Genomic DNA, 18,323 nt, shown 5'->3' with positions numbered 1-18,323 from the left:
GCGCTGGGAGAAGACCCGATCCCAGTTTGACCCCCGGGGGTTTTGGGGTGGCAAAAGGGCACGGGCCGCATAAACCTTCCCACATGTGGCATGCGAGTGCTATTGACCACCCCCGAGCTAAGGGAGGGTGTGAAACTGGAAGGGTGTAAAACTGGAAGGGCCTGGTGTAACTCCCACCAAGAATTGGGAGAGATGCTGGGGCATCCATGGGAACGTTGGTGGCTTCAAACTTCCCCAGGTCACCAGCTAAAGTGACCCTGCTCAGTTCGGTCTCGAAGGGGGGAGAGATGTGACGAAACGGGACTGTTCTTAATGTTTCCTCTGAATAGTATGGGGTTGCCTCAGTTTCCCTTATGCAGTTCTTAAGTATCTAGGTGGTGGGATAAGGGTGTATGATCTTTGCAGAGCCCAGGAAGGCAGGTGTGTGCAGGGGTCTGAACACAGAGAATGGCCGACACCCTGTTTCCTGGCCACTGATGGCCTGGGCCCTTCCCCACTGCAAGGTGAGAGCTAAAGGGTTGGAGAGCAAAGGAATCCGGTGCCCTCCTGGCCCGGGAAAGGGACAAAGCCCAGAGGAGGGGGCTGGAGAGAGTTTTAGTTTGGGGCTGGCTGGGGCCATGGAATGAAGTTCAGACAGGGTTGTCTGACTCACTGCCCCCCAAAATGGACCCAGCTGAGGGGTCCTGTTCTCTGCAAGCTCTGTTTTAGATCATGTCCTGTCGTCTGATAAACCTTCTGTTTTACTGGCTGGCTGAGAGTCTCGTCTGACTGCGGAGTTGGGGGGCAGGACCCTCTGGCCCCCCCAGGACCCCGCCTGGGCGGACTGGCTGTGGGAATCGCATGGAGGGGCAGAGGATGCTGGATGCTCCGAGGTCAGACCCAGGAAGGGGGGAGCCGGGTGAGCTGTGTGTCCTGCAGACAGGCTGCGCCCAGAGAGGAGACTCCCCCAGAGTCCTGCCTGGCTTCGTAGGGAGCAGTTCCAGAGCATCGCCCAGGGACTCCATGACAAGGGGGCAGAGCAGGCTGGGCCGGACCCAGAGAGAGGTGAGAGCCGGGGAAAAGGGGGACCCTGGCTGCCCCACCCCTCCCCACAAAGGGCGAGTCCGTGGCCTTCACAATGCAGGCTCCTGCACTCGGGGGCTGACATGTGCGGATGGGGTTTGATGCTGAGCTGGGGAAGCAGGGACTGGGCAGGGCCCGTGAGCATCGGACCTATTTGCTTGGCCTGGGCTGGAGCCGTATGGGCACGTGGGCTCTAGATGAGATGGGCCGTTGCCCTGAGCATGAGCTGTGCCAGCTGGGTGCCAGCACACGGAGCCAGGAGCTGGCGGCCTCCCCTCTCGGGAATGCAGGTGTTTGCAGCCGTGGGCTAAGCGGGGAGGGACGTGCTCGGGGGGGACTGTGCGGGGGAGAGGTTAGAATATGAGCCGCACCTGATGCACGAGGCCTGAAGCCTGCATGTGCCGGGTCCCTCGCTCCCAACCCGCAGGCCATGAGCGTTCAGGAGAGACTTGGGGGACTGCAGCAGGGCTGGGCTAGAAGGGGCTGCCGGTCGGGAGTGAGGGGCACCGGCAGAGCTGAGGGGGGACAGGGCTGGGCTAGCAGAGGGCTGCAGGTTGGGAGTGAGGGGCATGAGTACAGCTGCGTGTGGGAAGTTTCTCTAGCACCCATCCATGCTGCAGCCACCTGCGTTTGTTGGTGCCCCCGCCCCCCTGGCACCCCGACACTCACTCGGAGAACATGGGCCAGGCCGTGTCCAGGTCGGCTCTCTTGAGGGCCAGGTGGAAGGTGATGCTGTCCAGCTCGTAGAGGCAGCCCATGATGTCGGCTCGCAGCTGCGGGTGCAGGAAGGGGCTCCGGGCGTAGTACCACTCACTGCAGCCAACAAGCCAGAGGGGCCCCTGAGATCCCAGCCAGCCCCTGCCCCAGGGCTCTGGGCAGGCTGTCTGGGGGTGCCCTGGACTCCTGGCTCACTAGCCAGCTGCTGGGAGGCACTGATGCCTGGGCGGAGAGAGTGCGGTGCCCTCTGTGCTTCATGGCACCCCCTGGTCCAGGGGGGGCAGGGGGCTCACAATCTACCATCTTACAGGAAACGCCCCGGGGGAGGGTGGTTCTGGTCTACTGACAAATCCCACCCCCTTTACATGCTGCCTCTGACTCTTCCCCCTCCGTCTCCTTCCCTTCCCATTACTCCCAGGTCGCTTCCTATGGGGAAACTGAGGCACAGAGGAGGGCGACCGTTCACACGGGGTCCATGAGTCCTGACCCCCCTTGGCCTGAGCTTTCACAACAAACCCATCTGCGAGCCCAAGGTCAAAGCCATGAAGGGTGCGGGGGGAGAGCATCATTTTGTCCTTGGGGCATTACGTTACGTGGCTCAGGCGGGGAGATCTCCAGCCCAGTGCCTGAGCACACATGGTATCCACGGGAGCCGCACGATGGCACGCTTGTGTGCTCGCACGGTTACCCACCTCGCTCCTGCAACCCCAGGATTTGCGTTTCGCCCTCCTAGGAAACAGTGCTCCTCGCTGGCAGGCCGAGCCACGAATACGCCACCTCCATCCACAGGGAGCTGCGGGAGCCAGGCCAGCGCACGCGAACGAGCTGCCTAGACGTCGCTTTGACAGCGCGGCTCTGGCTTTCCAGCTCCCCCCCGTCCCCGGCTTCAGAGCTGCAGCGTGCCGGGGATGTTCCCGCGCTCCCGCCGGCCCTGATCCTGCAGCCGGGGCCAGGCCAGGAGGCTCGCTCCAAGGCACAGTGCAGACCTATCCTAAGGCGCCTCGGGGTGGAAGGAGGTCCCAGGGAGCAGCCTGCTTGGATTTGCCTCCTGCAGCTTGGATTTGCCTCCCTGGGGCCGGTCCCTGCTACAGCGTCTCTCGCTGCCCGGGGGGGTCATTTTCCCCCCTCCCTCCCTGCCCATCTCCCTCGGCTCCCCTCTCCCCTTTGATCTGATGCCCCTCTTGCTCCCGAGCCTGGGGCTTCTCCCTGTGGCTTCTCAGGGTGTGTCTATTTCCCCCCCCCCCCGCCCCACCGCCAGACTCCTCACCTGGTCATCTGGGGGTCCAGGAAGCAGAGCTGCAGCGACTCCGCCAGCTGCCGGTGCACCAGGCAGTAGCGAATGAAGGCTCGTCCTTTCCCCACAGGGGTCTTGAGCTGTGGGCACACGGGCGGGGGGGGATAAGAGGCATTAGAGGAAGTTCCTGCCAGCCCCCTGCTCTGCCACCCACCCCCCGCCTGTCTGTCCAATCCAGTCCTCAGCGGCTGGAGCCGCCTGCTTTCCCCAGCCTGGGCGGCGACGTCTCCTGCTCACGAAAACAGGGCGAGACGGTTCCTCAAAGGTCTAGCCCAGCCTCCTGCACCCAGCCAGGGCTGCGCAGATCCAGACCCGCCAGAATCGATGTTCTTCTAGGGCAGCCTTGCAGAGCGCCCTGACGGAGCTGGGCGTGCGGTGGTGGAGAAATCCCAGGGTCGGGAGTGAGGGACATCAGCAGAGCTGCGGGGGGGGGGGGAAGAACCCAGGGCTAGGCTGGCAGGGGGCTGCGGGTCGGGAGTGAGGGACACCGGCAGAGCTGGAGGAGCCCAGGGCTGGGCTAGCAGGGGGCTGCGGGTCGGGAGTGAGGGACACCGGCAGAGCTGGGGAAGCCCAGGGCTGGGCTAGCAGGGGGTTGCGGGTCGGGAGTGAGGGGTACCAGCGGAGAACTGTAAGTGGGATGGGAAAATGCCCTACAAAATGGTTCGAGGGGCACCGGCTGAACCCCCTGGCTGGGGCGGCAGAAGGGCTGGGTGTGTTGGCAGCAACAAAACGTCCTACAAAGCAAGCCAGAGCCCCAGGACGCCAGCGACGTCCCCACCAGCAGCCCGTGGAGATTCCCCGCCCCGCACGCACCTTCTCCAGGGAGCTGACAAATCGCACGCCCTCGTGCCCCTGGCGCTGCCTCGCTAGGCCTTGGCACAGGAAGTCCCAGTAGTCCCGCCGCTGCCCAAAGAAACTCCTCTTCTCCTTCAGGTCAAACTGAGCCGGGCAAACACAGACGGCAGCCGTGAGCCCAGCAGAGCACGGGACCCCCCAGCCTGCCCGCTGCAGCGGCTGCCCGCCGGCCAGAGGGGTTAGCTGGAAGGGGGCTGTTGCTTAGACCTGTGGTTCCTGGCTGCTGGGACAAGGGAGGTGGGGAACTGGGGTTCACCCAAGGCTCTCCCTACCAGTACAGGGCCACTGCTGACCATGCCCCTGGCTGGCCGTGTTCCTGACCCCCACCGAGGCCATCATTGGAATGTAAAAGCGGCCAGACTGGGTCAGACCAAAGGTCCCTCTAGCCCAGTGTCCTGTCTTCCCGCAGTGGCCAATGCCAGGTGCCCCAGAGGGAGTGAACAGAACAGGGCAATTATTGAGTGATCCCTGGTGAGTCCCTTGTCCTTTCTGTGACTCAGTTTCCCTGTCTGTCATGGAAATCATGAAACTGGCCTGCCTATGTCTGGCGATCAAAGCCAAGTGCTGTGTGCCATTATGGGGAGGTGAGGGGAGGTTCTTCCCAAAACCCAGTTGTGCTGGGGGCCAGCTCTGAAACATTGCTGGTAGCCTCCCTCCTGCATGGAAAATCCCAGCCCTAGCGGGGAAGGGGGTGTGTGGGGGACTGCATTCAGCCAGTTCTCGGCTGCCCCGGCATCAATAGCCACGGACCTCACTTGCCTGTCACCTCTGGGAGCCTGATCATGGGAGAACTGAGGCCACGCAGGTGGGGAGGGGCTGGGCCCACGCGCCCGTCGCGGGGCAGTTTCCCTGACTGGGGTGGCAGGAGCGGCAGGTTCCCGGGCTCCCTACCTGGAGCAGGAACTCCAGCTGGGCACAGAGCCCATGCAGCTCCTGGCTGCCGTCGGTGACCGGCAACCTCCGCTCCTTGTAGTTCTGCTTGAGCTCCCTGATGGTATCTGGAAGGGAAAAGGGGAGCCGTGAGCAGGTGATTCCCGGCTCACCCACCTGGGCTACATGCACATAGACACCACGGAGCTGGAGGGACTGAACCCCGGACCTTCCGCTCTGCGGGAGCACCCCCCAGCCGCTGAGACCCTCTGGGTCCAGATGCCGCGGAGAGAGGTTTTACTTGCCCCAAAAGCCCAGGTGAAAAGAGAAAGGTACAAACCCAGCAGCCTGGCTTGGAGAGAAAGTGAAAGCAGCCATATAAATCAAGGGGGCGGGGGGAAAGTTGATAGCAATGAAAGTAAATTAGAAGCTGGAGCGTGTAGAAAAGGGATTGGGACACAAAAGGGGTCAGGAGTAATCTAGGGCAGTGGTTCTCATCGTGGGGTACACGTACCCTTGGGGGTAAGCAGAGATCTTCCAGGGGGTGCATCAGCTCATCTAGAGATTTGCCTAGTTTACAACAAGCTGCATAAAAAGCACTAGCGAAGTCAGGACAAACTAAACTTTCATCCAGACGCTGAGGGGTTTATACTGCTCTATATACTACACACTGAACTGTAAGTACAATATTTTGATTCCAATTGATTTATTTGATAGTGATATGGTAAAATGAGCAAGGCCGCCATTGGTCAGTACTCATGAGTGGTGACGCTTTTGTCTTTTTATGGCTAATTTTGTAAGCAAGTGGTCTTTCAGTGAGGTGAAATGCAAGACAAATCAGCCTCCAGAAAGGGGGCCAGTCATCTGGAAAGTTGAGAGCCCCTGGGCTAGGGCAAGTGGACTTCAGAGCATAAGAACTGCTCGTGCAATCCCGGGTCGCCAGTTCAGGAAGGATGGGGATAACTTGGAGAGGGTTCGGAGAAGAGCCAGGAGAAGGATGAAAGGGTTAGAGAGAGTCACGGAGCTCCGTCGATTAAGGAAGGCGACCAGATCCCAGGCTAAGTGCCGACATGGGGAGCCACAGCTTGAGAACGGGCTCCTCCGTCCAGCGGAGAAAGGTCTCGCACAGCCCAGTGGCTGGAAGCCAAAGCATCCCCGCCCCCCCGAGTGGAGATAGGGCGAGGCTGTTAGGGGAGAGTCATTAGCCGGTGGCACAATGTGCCCAGGGTGGGGCTGGCCTCGCCAGCCGTGGAAATTCTGAACTCAGGCCTGGCTGTTCCCCGGGCCGAGCTGCTCTGCATGACGGGGACGAGCTCAGGGACCGGCTCCGGCCCAGACTGGGGGATCCCCTCGGGCCAGGCCACGCTGAGTAACTCCTTTCCCATCCGAGTCACTCCTCGGTAGGAGAGCACCCCTCACCCCCCCATGGGTGTTAATGCTTTAAGCCATGGTCTGTACGAGGCTACACTGATCGCCTGTCTGCCAGGCACCCCCCGTTGCAATCGACCCAGCCACCCCCCCCAAACATAGCTCCCTACCTGGCCAGTGACCCTGCCCCGGGCACCCCAACCCCTGCTAGTTCCAATCTGTACACTTCCCACCCCACTCCACCCCCCAGGCACGCTGACCTGACCCATCTCCCAGTTGCTTGTTCCCAGAGGCCCCCTCCTAGCTCCCCCCTGGCGGGGGGCCACTCTGGGGCCAGGCGATCCCACACCCCAGCGATTCTGCACTGCAGGGCAGCTCTCCGGCTGAACCAGCCTGTGCCCCTGACATGGGGAGCCAGCAGCCGCCTCCCGTCCCGGCACTGGTGCCAGCGCTGCGCCCGGTGGGATGTCCCCCCGCACACACAGGCTGGGCGGGGGGTCGCTGTCGCACTTACTCCTTAAGTCCTGAATCATGCGGAGGAGTTCTCCGGCTCCTGTCATGGTGCCTGCAACGGGACAGGATGGGGTTAGAGGGGGGGCGAGGCGGTGCTGAGCGCCCAGTGCTGTGGGTCTGTCTCTGCCCCGGGGGAGATGATGCCCTGGCAGCTGACACCTCTGGGAAACATGACTATCGTCCGGGAGCGCTGGGGGGCCACAGCGGCATGGCATGGGGTGGGGTGATGACCGCTCTGTACTGTTACGGGGGCATCTCCCGCCCTGCTGTAATGGCATCATGCCACGCTGCAGGGCCCCTCCCATCCCCCTACCTGCCTCCCCCCCCCGGACTCCCCCTCTGCCCACCCCTTGCTCCAGCCAGGCGAGCTCTGAGTGGGCGTCCAGCCCTCTGAGGTCCTGGGTGCAGACGGGGCCCATGCTGCACTCCCTGGGTGATAGAAGGGGGTGAGACGCGATCACCCCATTGGCCCCCTGGCCCATGCCACCCAGCCGCGGCCAACACCCACGATGCACCTGGGCGTGGGAGATTCCCTCCCAGGCCTGACCCAGAGGGCACCAAGAATGTGACATCTCCCAGCCAAGCTGTGGACTAAGAGGGGCCCCAGCAGCTGGCGTGATCCCCCTCCCCACCCCCTGCCCACCCAGCACCTCAGCAGGCCATGCCATGCAAAGAGCACCAACCCCGCCCCATAGCTCAGCAGCTGGGCTGGGCCGAGGGACAGAGCTGAGAGAGCAGCTCCATTAGCTGGGAGCAGTAGTAGGTCCTTATCCTGAACCAGCCACTGGTTGGGGGTTGTCACACTGTTCGGGGGGGCGGGGGAAGTTACAAAAGCCAAGGCCCCATGCTGTGGCCACCAGCACATCCCCGAGCTCCAGCAGACCCTGCACCCCAGAGAGGCCTGGGCCCCTCCCCCGGACCCTCCCAACAGACCAGGCTGCACCCCAAGTCTCTGCGATGCTGCCAACTGCAGCCCCATCCGGCTCCTTTCCCTGCCTTCCACCTGCCTGGAAAGCCCCGAGCTCCCCGGCTCCGCACGCACCCAGCAAAGGTGACTAATAGCCACCCGCACACAGGGAAGTGCTTTGGAGCTCAGCTAGCCCGGAGATAGTGGGGGGAGGTGAAGGGCTGCAAGGCCCCCACGGGGATTTGAACCAGCCCAGGGGCAGATTGTGCTCTCGGGAAGCCTGGCGCGACTCCTGGCAACCTGCCGGCACCCAGGGCCTGCGCCCGAGCCCACCGACATCCAGGTAAAGGCTCTCCTGGGTGCCGGATCAGGCCCACAGAGGAAGCTCCCCCTCTCTGGCAGGAGCTGTGTGTAGCGAGCAGGTCAGGCAAAGTGCCCCACGCCCTGGGCCACGCTGCTGGGGGCTGCACCTCGCGGCTGTAGCTCGCAATTGCTGGAGGCCAGGGGGTGTCAGTGAACGTGGCCGCAGCCCCCACGTGTTGCCAGGCTGGGGCCCACCCCAGCAGCTTGTCTGCCCGTCCCCGCGGTGCCGGGAGGAATGGCAGGACTTCTGGCGGGCGGGCGAAGCCCAGAACAAAGCGGGCATGGAGCACCGTGGGCATGGCTGGGAGAACGCAGGAGAGCAGGACAAAGACCAGCCGGGGTCTTTCCAGAGAGGGGCACGTCCCCCAGGCGGGTAGAAATGTTCGTCCTCCATTATTTCTCACCCGCAAATGTTGCAGTCCCTGGTGGCCCCCATGGGGGGCACCGGGGGCTGGTGTGACCCTGGGGACCCAGGTGGATACCACCCTGAGCTAGTGATACCCCCCTCCCCCCAGCGCTCGCTGGAGCTAGTCAGGGGGCGCAGTTCTCTGTACCCGCCAAGAGGGGGGGCTTCCAGGTGTCCCACAAGGAGAATCTTAATCATCCAAGTGGGACATTAAATACCCCCCCCCCCCCGCAGCCCTGCCAAGAATCCCACTCTGAGCTCAGCCCTCTCCCGTGGGAGGGGAATATTGGGTCACTTTCTGCTTCCAAAGCAGACCACGGAGGGCTGCCTGCCAGGCTCAGGGGTTTCTATGGGGAGGGCAGCATGGCTAGTGGTTAAAGCAGGGGACGGGGACACAGGACTCCTGGATTCCATTCCTGGTTCTGCCGCTGGGTGGCCCTGGGCCAGTCCCGTCTGCGTCTCTGGCTCTGTCAAACGCGGGGGTGAGGCTCACCTGCGTGGGGATCTCTCGGGGGAAGGCCGGGTGGCTCGAGGCTGAGCAAATCTGCTAGCGTCCCTCTCCTGGCAGCAGGGCCTGGCGTGGCTCTTCCTGCCGCTCGCAGGCTGCTTCTCCTTTCACGTGGGAGTCGCTGCTTCCCAAGGAGGAAGTGCAGGGTGTGAGCAGTGTGCAGCAAACAGGAACCCCAGCACCCCCATTCCAGGAGGAGCTGAGCGGCCGTGCCCGAAATATCTGCCCTGGGGGAAACAAAACAGACACAAAGCAGGAGCTGGGGGGAGGTGAGAAAGCGCTGGCTCTGGGTGAGCTCTGGACCAAGGGTCTGGAGAAAGGGGGAGCTGGCCACAAGGACACTGCATGGCCCGAGCCCAGCTTGACTGATGTCCGGGGTCACCGGATCTGGGGGGGAGCCGGGTATGTCTGTATGGGCCCCTCTGAGCCATGGCACATGCCCAGCCCTGCCTGAGGCAGCTCGGGCCAGACGGCACTGTGGGACGCGAGGCCTCGCCCAGGGGAGCTCTCAGAGAACCCTCTTTGCTCCACCGCCCCCCGGGCTGCAGCAGCAGGGGCTGGCCAGCGAGAGCCCCAAGAAGCTCTCTGATCCAGGACCCAAAAGCCTGGCTGCTCCGGTGTCCCATCACCAAGTGAGGCCAGTGCTGGATATTTCAACAAGGCCAACCAGCCCCGTGCCCTGGGGTTGAGTCCTTCCTGACCCCAGCGGGTGCCCAGCCCTGAAGCCTGTGGGTGGATGGTCCTTCTCCCTGCATCCTGGTGGTGTCACTGCTGGGGCTATGGCCAGCCACCAGCCTAGTCCTCCCAGCGAGGCGGACGTGGGTGCACTGAGCCCAGAGAGCCCTGCCCTGCTCCAGGCTCCGGGGTTAAGACCCCAAGCTGTCTGCAGCAGCTACAGCGCTGGTGTCTGCATGGGGTGTCCCCTGCCAGGGATGGTCCCTTGGCACACAGGGGCTGCCATGCTCCTGGCAGGGCAGGTTTAAACCCCCCATCACAGCGGGACCTAATTCTACTCCCCGCGGGGGCAGCCTCAGGAGAGCTGTTGGCTGAGGGGAGGGGGCGCTGCCAGGTGAGTAAGCTGATGCCCCAAGCTTGGCACTGCAGCAATAGCTCCCAGCAGGAGCCAGCAGCCTCCCAGTGGGCGTCCAGCCCCAACCGTCACTCACAGCCACCCCCAGGGCTGGACCAGGGGATTCCCAGAACCTGGACAAGCAGCTCTATTTGCAGGCCGCAGCCCTGCCCAGCTGCCCAGGGTAACTCTCGGCTGCAGGGTTGCCAACTTTCTACTTGCACAAAACTGAACACCCTTGCCCCACCCCCATCCCTCCTACAAGGCCCCACCCATGCCCCGCCCCTTGTCCAAGGCCCTGTCCCCCGCTCACTCCATCTCCCCACCCTCCAGCATGTCCCCCCCCAACTCCTATGCAGAGGTGCAGCCAGGCAGCTCCATGCGCTGCCCCGTCCGCAGGCACCGCACCCGCAGCTCCCCTTGGCCGTGGTCCCTGGCTGCTGGTCCCCCCTGCTGACCAGAGCTGCCAGGATCCCTTTTCGACCTGGTGTTCTGGTCGAAAACCGGACCCCTGGTCACCCTACTCTCAGTCCCTGCCACACCCTGCCCTTGGGCTTTGGGATCCACTGAAAGCGGATCTCCTTGCCCTGGTGAGTGCTTGCCCCCAGCCCCAGGGCATGGGGTGCTGGGCCGGGGAGGGGCAGCTCCCCAAATCCCTGGGACGGATGGTGCCAGTGTGACCCGCCTTCCTCAGGTTTGGAGACATGATCGTGCCCCATGCCCGGGGCCAGCCACCAGCTGAGCGACTGCAGCCAGAGCCCAGCAACCGGGTTCCTGTCTCTGCCTCCCACCCCCAGCAGGCCCTGGGGCAGCCAAATGCTTCCTACCTGTGCCAGCCTCTGGGGGGGACACTGCCGGGGGGGGAGGGGGCATAGGGGCAGGGCGGGGGGGCTCCCCGGACCTCCTCCCCAGGCTGCCACTCGCCACCTGCAAAGTGAAAGCAGGAAGTGGCCCTGGCTCCCTCCCCGCGAGTCAGAGCGAGAGCTCCGGGGAGCAGCAGGGGGCACCGTATGGGCAGGGGGAAGAGCTCAGGGCTGGGCTGGCAGGGGGCTGTGGGGCAGGAGTGAGGGGCACCGGGAGAGCTGGGGGGCAGGTGGGGGCTACCAGGGGGCTGCGGGGCGGGAGTGAGGGGCACCGGGAGAGCTGGGGGGGGCAGGGGTGGGCTACCAGGGGGCTGCGGGGCGGGAGTGAAGGGCACCGGGAGAGCTGGGGGGGGCAGGGCTGGGCTGGCAGGGGGCTGCGGGGCGGGAGTGAGGGGCACCGGGAGAGGTGGGGGGGCAGGGCTGGGCTAGCAGGGGGCTGCAGGTCGGGAGTGAGGGCAGAGTGAGGGCTCCCGGCAGAGCTATTGGGGGGAGCCAGGGTTGGCATCGCAGACCTGTGGAGCACCAGCAGAGCTGTGGGAGCACTGAGGGGTTCTGGGATTGTCACAAGAGTCCCCGGGGGATGCTCTGGAGCTGCTCCCCATGAAGCCAGGCAGGACTCTGGGGGAGTCTCCTCTCTGGGAGCAGCCTGTCTGCAGGGGACACAGCTCCCCCGGCTCCCCCCTTCCTGGGTCTGACCTCGAAGCATCCAGCATCCTCTGCCCTCCGTGCGCTTCCCACAGCGAGTCCGCCCAGGTGGGGTCCTGGGGAAGCCAGAGGGTCCTGGCCCCCCAACTCCCACAGTGAGACGTGACTCTCAGCCAGCCAGGAAAACAGAAGGTTTATTAGACGACAGGAACATGGTCTAACACAGAGCTTGTAGGTGCAGAGAACAGGACCCCTCATCTGGGTCCATTTTGGGGGGCAGTGAGCCAGACAACCCCGTCTGCACTTCACTCCTCATCCCCAGCCAGCCCCAAACTGAAACTCTCTCCAGCCCCCTCCTCTGGGCTTTGTCCCTTTCCCGGGCCAGGAGGGCACCGGATTCCTTTGTTCTCCAACCCTTTAGCTCTCACCTTGCAGGGGAAGGGCCAGGCCATCAGTGGCCAGGAGAGTGTCGGCCATTTATGTACCTGGCCCTTTGCTCTGCAACAATTACACCCCCTTATCCCACCCACTAGAGACTTAAGAAATGCCTAGGGGAAACTGAGGCACCCCTACAGTATTCTGAGGAAACATTAAGAACTAGATAATGCCAGACAGAGTACACTTATAAAGTCTGTGAAAATTTAAGGTCGAGAAAACATGACCTATGAGGGAAGATTGAAATATGAAAACAGTTTTCAAGCATGTACAAATAAAGTAGCATCTATTTACAAAAGCTGTTTCTTACAATCTGTACTTATCGCTAAGTGCTACTGAGAGCACATTTCTACACGTAGCCATTTCACATACACTATCGTGCAAGAAACTGCTATCTATAGCCATTTCATAGATTCATAGATTCATAGATACTAAGGTCAGAAGGGACCATTCTGATCATCTAGTCTGACCTCCTGCACAATGCAGGCCACAGAATCTCACCCACCCACTCCTACGAAAAACCTCACCTATGTCTGAGCTATTGAAGTCCTCAAATCGTGATTTAAAGACTTCAAGGAGCAGAGAATCCTCCCTCAAGTGACCCATGCCCCATGCTACAGAGGAAGGCGAAAAACCTCCAGGGCCTCTTCCAATCTGCCCTGGAGGAAAATTCCTTCCCGACCCCAAATATGGCGATCAGCTAAACCCTGAGCATATGGGCAAGATTCACCAGCCAGATACTACAGAAAATTCTTTCCTGGTTAACTCAGATCCCATCCATCTAATATCCCATCTCAGGAGATTAGGCCTATTTACCCTGAATATTTAAAGATCAATTAATTACCACAATCACATTATCCCATCATACCATCTCCTTCATAAACTTATCGAGTAGAATCTTAAAACCAGATAGATCTTTTGCCCCCACTGCTTCCCTTGGAAGGCTATTCCAAAACTTCACTCCTCTGATGGTTAGAAACCTTCATCTAATTTCAAGTCTAAACTTCCTGGTGGCCGGTTTATACCCATTTGTTCTTGTGTCCACATTGGTGCTGAGCTTAAAGATTCCTCTCCCTCTCCTGTATTTATCCCTCTGATATATTTATAGAGAGCAATCATATCTCCCCTCAACCTTCTTTTAGTTAGGCTAAACAAGCCAAGCTCCTTAAGTCTCCTTTCATAAGAAAAGTTTTCCATTCCTCAGATCATCCTAGTAGCCCTTCTCTGTACCTGCTCCAGTTTGAATTCATCCTTTTTCAACATGGGAGACCAGAACTGCACACAGTATTCTAGGTGAGGTCTCACCAGTGCCTTGTCTAATGGTACTAAAACCTCCTTATCCCTACTGGAAATGCCTCTCCTGATGCATCCCAAAACCGCATTCGCTTTTTTCACAGCCATATCACATTGGCAGCTCATAGTCATCCTATGATCAACCAATACTCCAAGGTCCTTCTCCTCTTCCATTACTTCTAATTGATGCGTCCCCAACTTATAACTAAAATTCTTGTTATTAATCCCTAAATGCATAACCTTACACTTCTCACTATTAAATTTCATCCTATTACTATTACTCCAGTTTACAAGGTCATACAGATCATCCTATATAATATCCCGATCCTTCTCTGAATTGGCAATACCTCCCAGCTTTGTATCATCTGCAAACTTTATGAGCACACTCCCACTTTTTGTGCCAAGGTCAGTAATAAAAAGATTAAATAAGATTGGTCCCCAAACCGATCCCTGAGGAACTCCACTGGTAACCTCCCTCCAGCCTGACAGTTCGCCTTTCAGTAGGACCCGTTGCAGTCTCCCCTTTAACCAATTCCTTATCCACCTTCTGATGTTCATATTGATCCCCATCTTTTCCAATTTAACTAATAATTCCCCATGTGGCACGGTATCAAACGCCTTACTGAAATCTAGGTAAATTAGATCCACTGTGTTTCCTTTATCTAAAAAATCTGTTACTTTTTCAAAAAAGGAGATTAGGTTGGTTTGGCACAATCTACCTTTTGTAAAACCATGTTGTATTTTGTCCCAATTACCATTGACTTCAATGTCCTTAACTAATTTTTCCTTCAAAATTTTTTCCAGGACCTTGCATACTACAGATGTCAAACTAACTGGCCTGTAGTTACCCGGATCACTTTTTTTTCCTTTCTTAAAAATAGGAACTATATTAGCAATTCTCCAATCATTCGGTACTACTCCTGAGTTTACAGATTGATTAAAAATTCTTGCTAATGGGCTTGCAATTTCAGGTGCCAATTCCTTTAATATTCTTGGATGAAGATTATCTGGGCCCCCCGATTTAGTCCCATTAAGCTGTTTCAGTTTCGCTTCTACCTCAGATATGGTAATATCTACCTCCATATCCTCATTCCCATTTTTCATGCTACCATTATCCCTAAGATCCTCTTTAGCCTTATTAAAGACTGAGGCAAAGTATTTGTTTACATATTGGGCCATGCTTAGATTATCTTTAACCTCCACTCCATCCTCAGTGTTTAGCGGCCCCACTTCTTTTTTCTTAGTTTTCTTCTTATTTATATGGCTATAGAACCTTTTACTATTGGTTTTAATTCCCTTTGCAAGGTCCAACTCTACTCGACTTTTAGCCTGTCTCACTTTATCCCTACATGTTCTGACCTTAATAAGGTAGCTTTCCTTGCTGATCCCTCCCATCTTCCACTCCCTGTATGCTTTCTGCTTCTTCTTAATCACCTCTCTAAGATGCTTGCTCATCCAGCTTGGTCTACAATTCCTTCCTATGAATTTTTTCCCCTTTCTTGGGATACAGGCTTCCGATAGCTTCTGCAGCTTTGATTTAAAGTAATCCCAGGCCTCCTCTACCTTTAGATCCATAAATTCTTCAGTCCAATCCACTTCCCTAACTAATTTCCTTAATTTTTGAAAGTCAGCCCTTTTGAAATCAAAAACTCTAGTTGCAGATTTATTTTTGTTAATCCTTCCGTTCAGTTTGAACTGAATTAGCTCATGATCACTTGAGCCAAGATTATCCCCTACAACCATTTCTTCTATGAGGTCCTCACTACTCACCAGAATTAAATCTAAAATGGCATCCCCTCTAGTCGATTCAGCAACTACTTGATGAAGGAATCCATCAGCTATCGCATCTAGGAAAATCTGAGCCCTATTATTATTACTAGCACTGGTCCTCCAGTCTATATCTGGGAAGTTAAAGTCTCCCATGATCACGCAGTTTCCATTAGTATTTACTTTATTAAAAACATTAAAAAGGGCTCTATCCTTATCCAAATTAGATCCCGGAGGTCTATAACACACCCCAAGCACTATCGTAGGAGAGGCTTTACTAGTTTTCTTCCCCAATGTAATTTTTGCCCAGATGGACTCTGTCTTATCCATTGCATCGCTTCTTATTTCTTTACATTCTACCTCATCATTGATATACAATGCTACTCCACCACCTTTACCTTTGTTTCTGTCTTTCCTAAACAGCACATATCCTTCAATACCTGTAGTCCAGTCATGACTACTATTCCACCATGTTTCTCTTATCCCTATAATATCTGGTTTCACTTCCTGCACCAGTAGCTCTAGTTCCTCCATTTTGTTACCTAGGCTCCTCGCATTGGTATACAAACATCTTAATTTTTGCCGTTTGGCCTCTCTCACATTTTGTACCCTATTAGGCACAGTCATTCTACAGCCAGTATAACCTATTAGACTAGTATCCACACTGCCCTCGCTCCTTATATACATTCTCCTACCCATGGCTGTATCCTTTCTTACTTCATCTTCTTCCCTCTCAATGCTAAAATCTGGCGTGAAGATTACCTGGACATCTCCCAACCATCTCCCCCTAATTCCTAGTTTAAAGCTCTCTTTATCAGTTGTGCCAGCCTCCATCCTAGAAGTCTATTTCCTTCCCTACTCAGATGAAGTCCATCCCGAGGAACTGTCCTCTGTCCGTGAATGCCTCCCAGTGGCCATACATCCCAAAGCCCTCCTTATAGCACCACTGCCTAAGCCATCTGTTGACAATCATAATCTTGTTACACCTTTGTTGCCCTTTTCTAGGAACAGGAAGGATCCTACTAAAGATCACCTGAGCCTCAATTTCCTTAAGCGTCTTCCCCAGCCTAGCATAGTCTCCCTTAATACTTTCCAGCGAGAATCTAGCCGTATCATTTGTTCCCACATGAAGGATAATTAGGGGATTCTTTCCCGCTCCCTTTAGGATCCTTTTCAACCTCAGGTCTACATCCCGTATCTTAGCACCCGGAAGACAGCACACCCTTCTATTCTCTGGATCAGCTCTAGTTACAGGCCTGTCTATTCTTCTCAATAAAGAGTCCCCTATCACATAGACCTGCCTTTTCCTGGTGACGGTGCTATTCTCCAGTCTCTCCCCTGTTCCCTCTGGCTGCAAGTTCTTTCCATTCCTATTTTCCCTTATAATCCTCTTCAACCCATCCTGTATCCTCCTTGGGCTCATATTTGGTGTGGTCTCCCTTGACTCTTCCCCTTTTCCTATAGGACTAGCCTCTCTTCTCTTCTTCCTTGCCCTTCCACCTTCAGCAACTACCTGCTGAGCCCCTTCTTCATTTTCCAACTCTGCAAACCTGTTCCTAAGCTCTATTTTTCCTTCACTAGCCGGTCTTTTCCTCTGCCTGGTTCTTTTAGTCACATGCTTCCACTGACCACTTTCCTCACCCAGTCTCCCCTCAAAATTCCCCAGCCCTGCTTCCATCTGTAAGTCTGAGCTTTTCCCTTCAGATAGCTCATGTCTTTGCTCCATCATCTGCTCAAACACCTTCCTAAACTCAACCAGACTTTCCACCTACATCTCCAAACCTCGGATCTTTTCCTCCATCAGCTCTATCAGACGGCATTTCATGCAGAAAAAACTCTTACCGGGTCCCCCCTCCAGGATCATGTACATACCACAGCTTCCACATCCAGTCATCCTCATTGTGTTTTCCACTACAGGAGTCACTCCCACAGCTGCCTCCGTATCTGTCATCGCCTTGCCACCTAAGTCCTGTTGCTACAGCGGGCAGCAGTTTAATACAATGGCAGTTTCTTACAATCTATACGAATCGATAAGTGCGACCAGTAACACATTCCCTACACGGAGCAGTTTCCTTCGCTACACTGGCACTAAAGCTGTGAGCCCTCCCCCCCCCCCGACTGCTCTGCATACAACTCCCTTGGGCCTGTTGTTTTCCATGGGAGAATAACAACCCCAGACTGTGAATGAGACTTCAGCGTCCTGCTGCCAGTCCTGCGTCCTGCCCTACATGGGAGTAGCACCCCCCGGGCCTGGCTCCGGTGCCAGCTCCTGGCAGGGAGGTTGAACCCCCCGGGGTTTGCAGTGATTGTGGTTTCCCACTTTGCAGCACCAGCGGTGAATTGCAGGAGGGCACAACAAACATGCCGGCCACCCAGCCACAGAGAGTCCCTTGTGAAAGGAAGTTCTTCATATATTTCCAATAGCTCTGTTCTTGTTGGTTTCACTGGATCTATCCCGCCCCCCCCGCCCCTTCATTCCTTTATTTATTTCTGCTCATTTCCATAACCCACAACATCCCCTTCTGTCTAAACTGGAGCCAGCCCAGGGGATGATCAAACCCTGCAGTGAAGGTGCTGGTACAAGGCCAGCGATTACATTTGCTAATGAAACCTAAGCTCAGAGCTGGCTCCAGCCTCCGGGTGACCTCTGAGCTGATGCTCGCCCCTGCTAAAGGGCTGGAACCTCAATCCCGGCTGATGCTGCAGGGGCAGGTGTCGCAGCTGCTCGATCCCGGACTGTTCCTGGCCCAGCTCAAACTGCAGCGTTCCAGCCCGGTTAGACGGGACCCAGCTTGTACCTGGCTGGAAGCCCTGGCTGCTCCGCAGCGCGGGGTGGGCGAGGGAGCAACCCCCAGACCACAGCTACCCTGGCAGACCCCAGAGCAGACAGTGGCCCAGTTCCCGACCCAGCTCTGCCATTGGCCCAGAGCACGCTCAGACTTCCCCTTCCATCCATGCTGTTGGGGGACAAGGGGGTACTAGGCACAAAGGCTCATCCCTCGGGTTGGTCTGCTGGTGGCCCCAAGATTGCGGCATATCCCGCCAGCTGTGGTCTCTGTCCCCGGCGGCTGCCGCCTGCTCCGGTACAAGAGACCAGGATGGAGGACAGAACCCAGGCGTCCTGGCTGGCAGAGCATTAAGTGAAAACAAGGCCCGGGGATTCTTACAAGGGATCCAGGCCCAGGTGAGTTCATCTGTTGTGGGGAAGGCGAGTCCCTGGCTGGGGGGAGGCCTGTGGAGAGGGGGGTCTCCTCTCCATGCACAGCCAGGCATCCAGGGAGCAGCTCCCTGCGCCATCCCTCCAGGCAGCTGAGCAGCCTGCCAAGTGGCAGGGTGACCAGGGAGCTCTTGGCTCTGTGCCTTTAAGGAGAGAGCGGGAGCTGGGCAG

The 18,323-nt window shown here is 57.4% G+C and overlaps 1 protein-coding gene across 1 annotated transcript in view; it reads right to left on the bottom strand.

Annotated features, from left to right (window-relative positions):
• RUFY4 (RUN and FYVE domain containing 4) overlaps positions 1-10,856 on the bottom strand; it is a 28,524-nt gene extending 17,668 nt beyond the window's left edge. The window contains exons 1-7 of the mRNA XM_043504806.1: positions 10,760-10,856; positions 8,849-9,090; positions 6,681-6,731; positions 4,820-4,926; positions 3,887-4,012; positions 3,047-3,153; positions 1,732-1,875 (exon numbers count right to left, since the gene is read on the bottom strand). Of these exons, the coding sequence (XP_043360741.1) occupies positions 1,732-1,875; positions 3,047-3,153; positions 3,887-4,012; positions 4,820-4,926; positions 6,681-6,726 (530 nt within the window). The 5' untranslated portion in view covers positions 6,727-6,731; positions 8,849-9,090; positions 10,760-10,856. The remainder of the gene's footprint in view (positions 1-1,731; positions 1,876-3,046; positions 3,154-3,886; positions 4,013-4,819; positions 4,927-6,680; positions 6,732-8,848; positions 9,091-10,759) is intronic.
• Between the last annotated feature and the right edge of the window lie 7,467 nt (positions 10,857-18,323).

The sequence above is a fragment of the Dermochelys coriacea genome, chromosome 11 (genome assembly GCF_009764565.3).
Source record: "Dermochelys coriacea isolate rDerCor1 chromosome 11, rDerCor1.pri.v4, whole genome shotgun sequence".
Lineage (NCBI taxonomy): Eukaryota > Metazoa > Chordata > Testudines > Dermochelyidae > Dermochelys > Dermochelys coriacea.
This window is presented reverse-complemented; position numbering and strand designations above follow the sequence as displayed.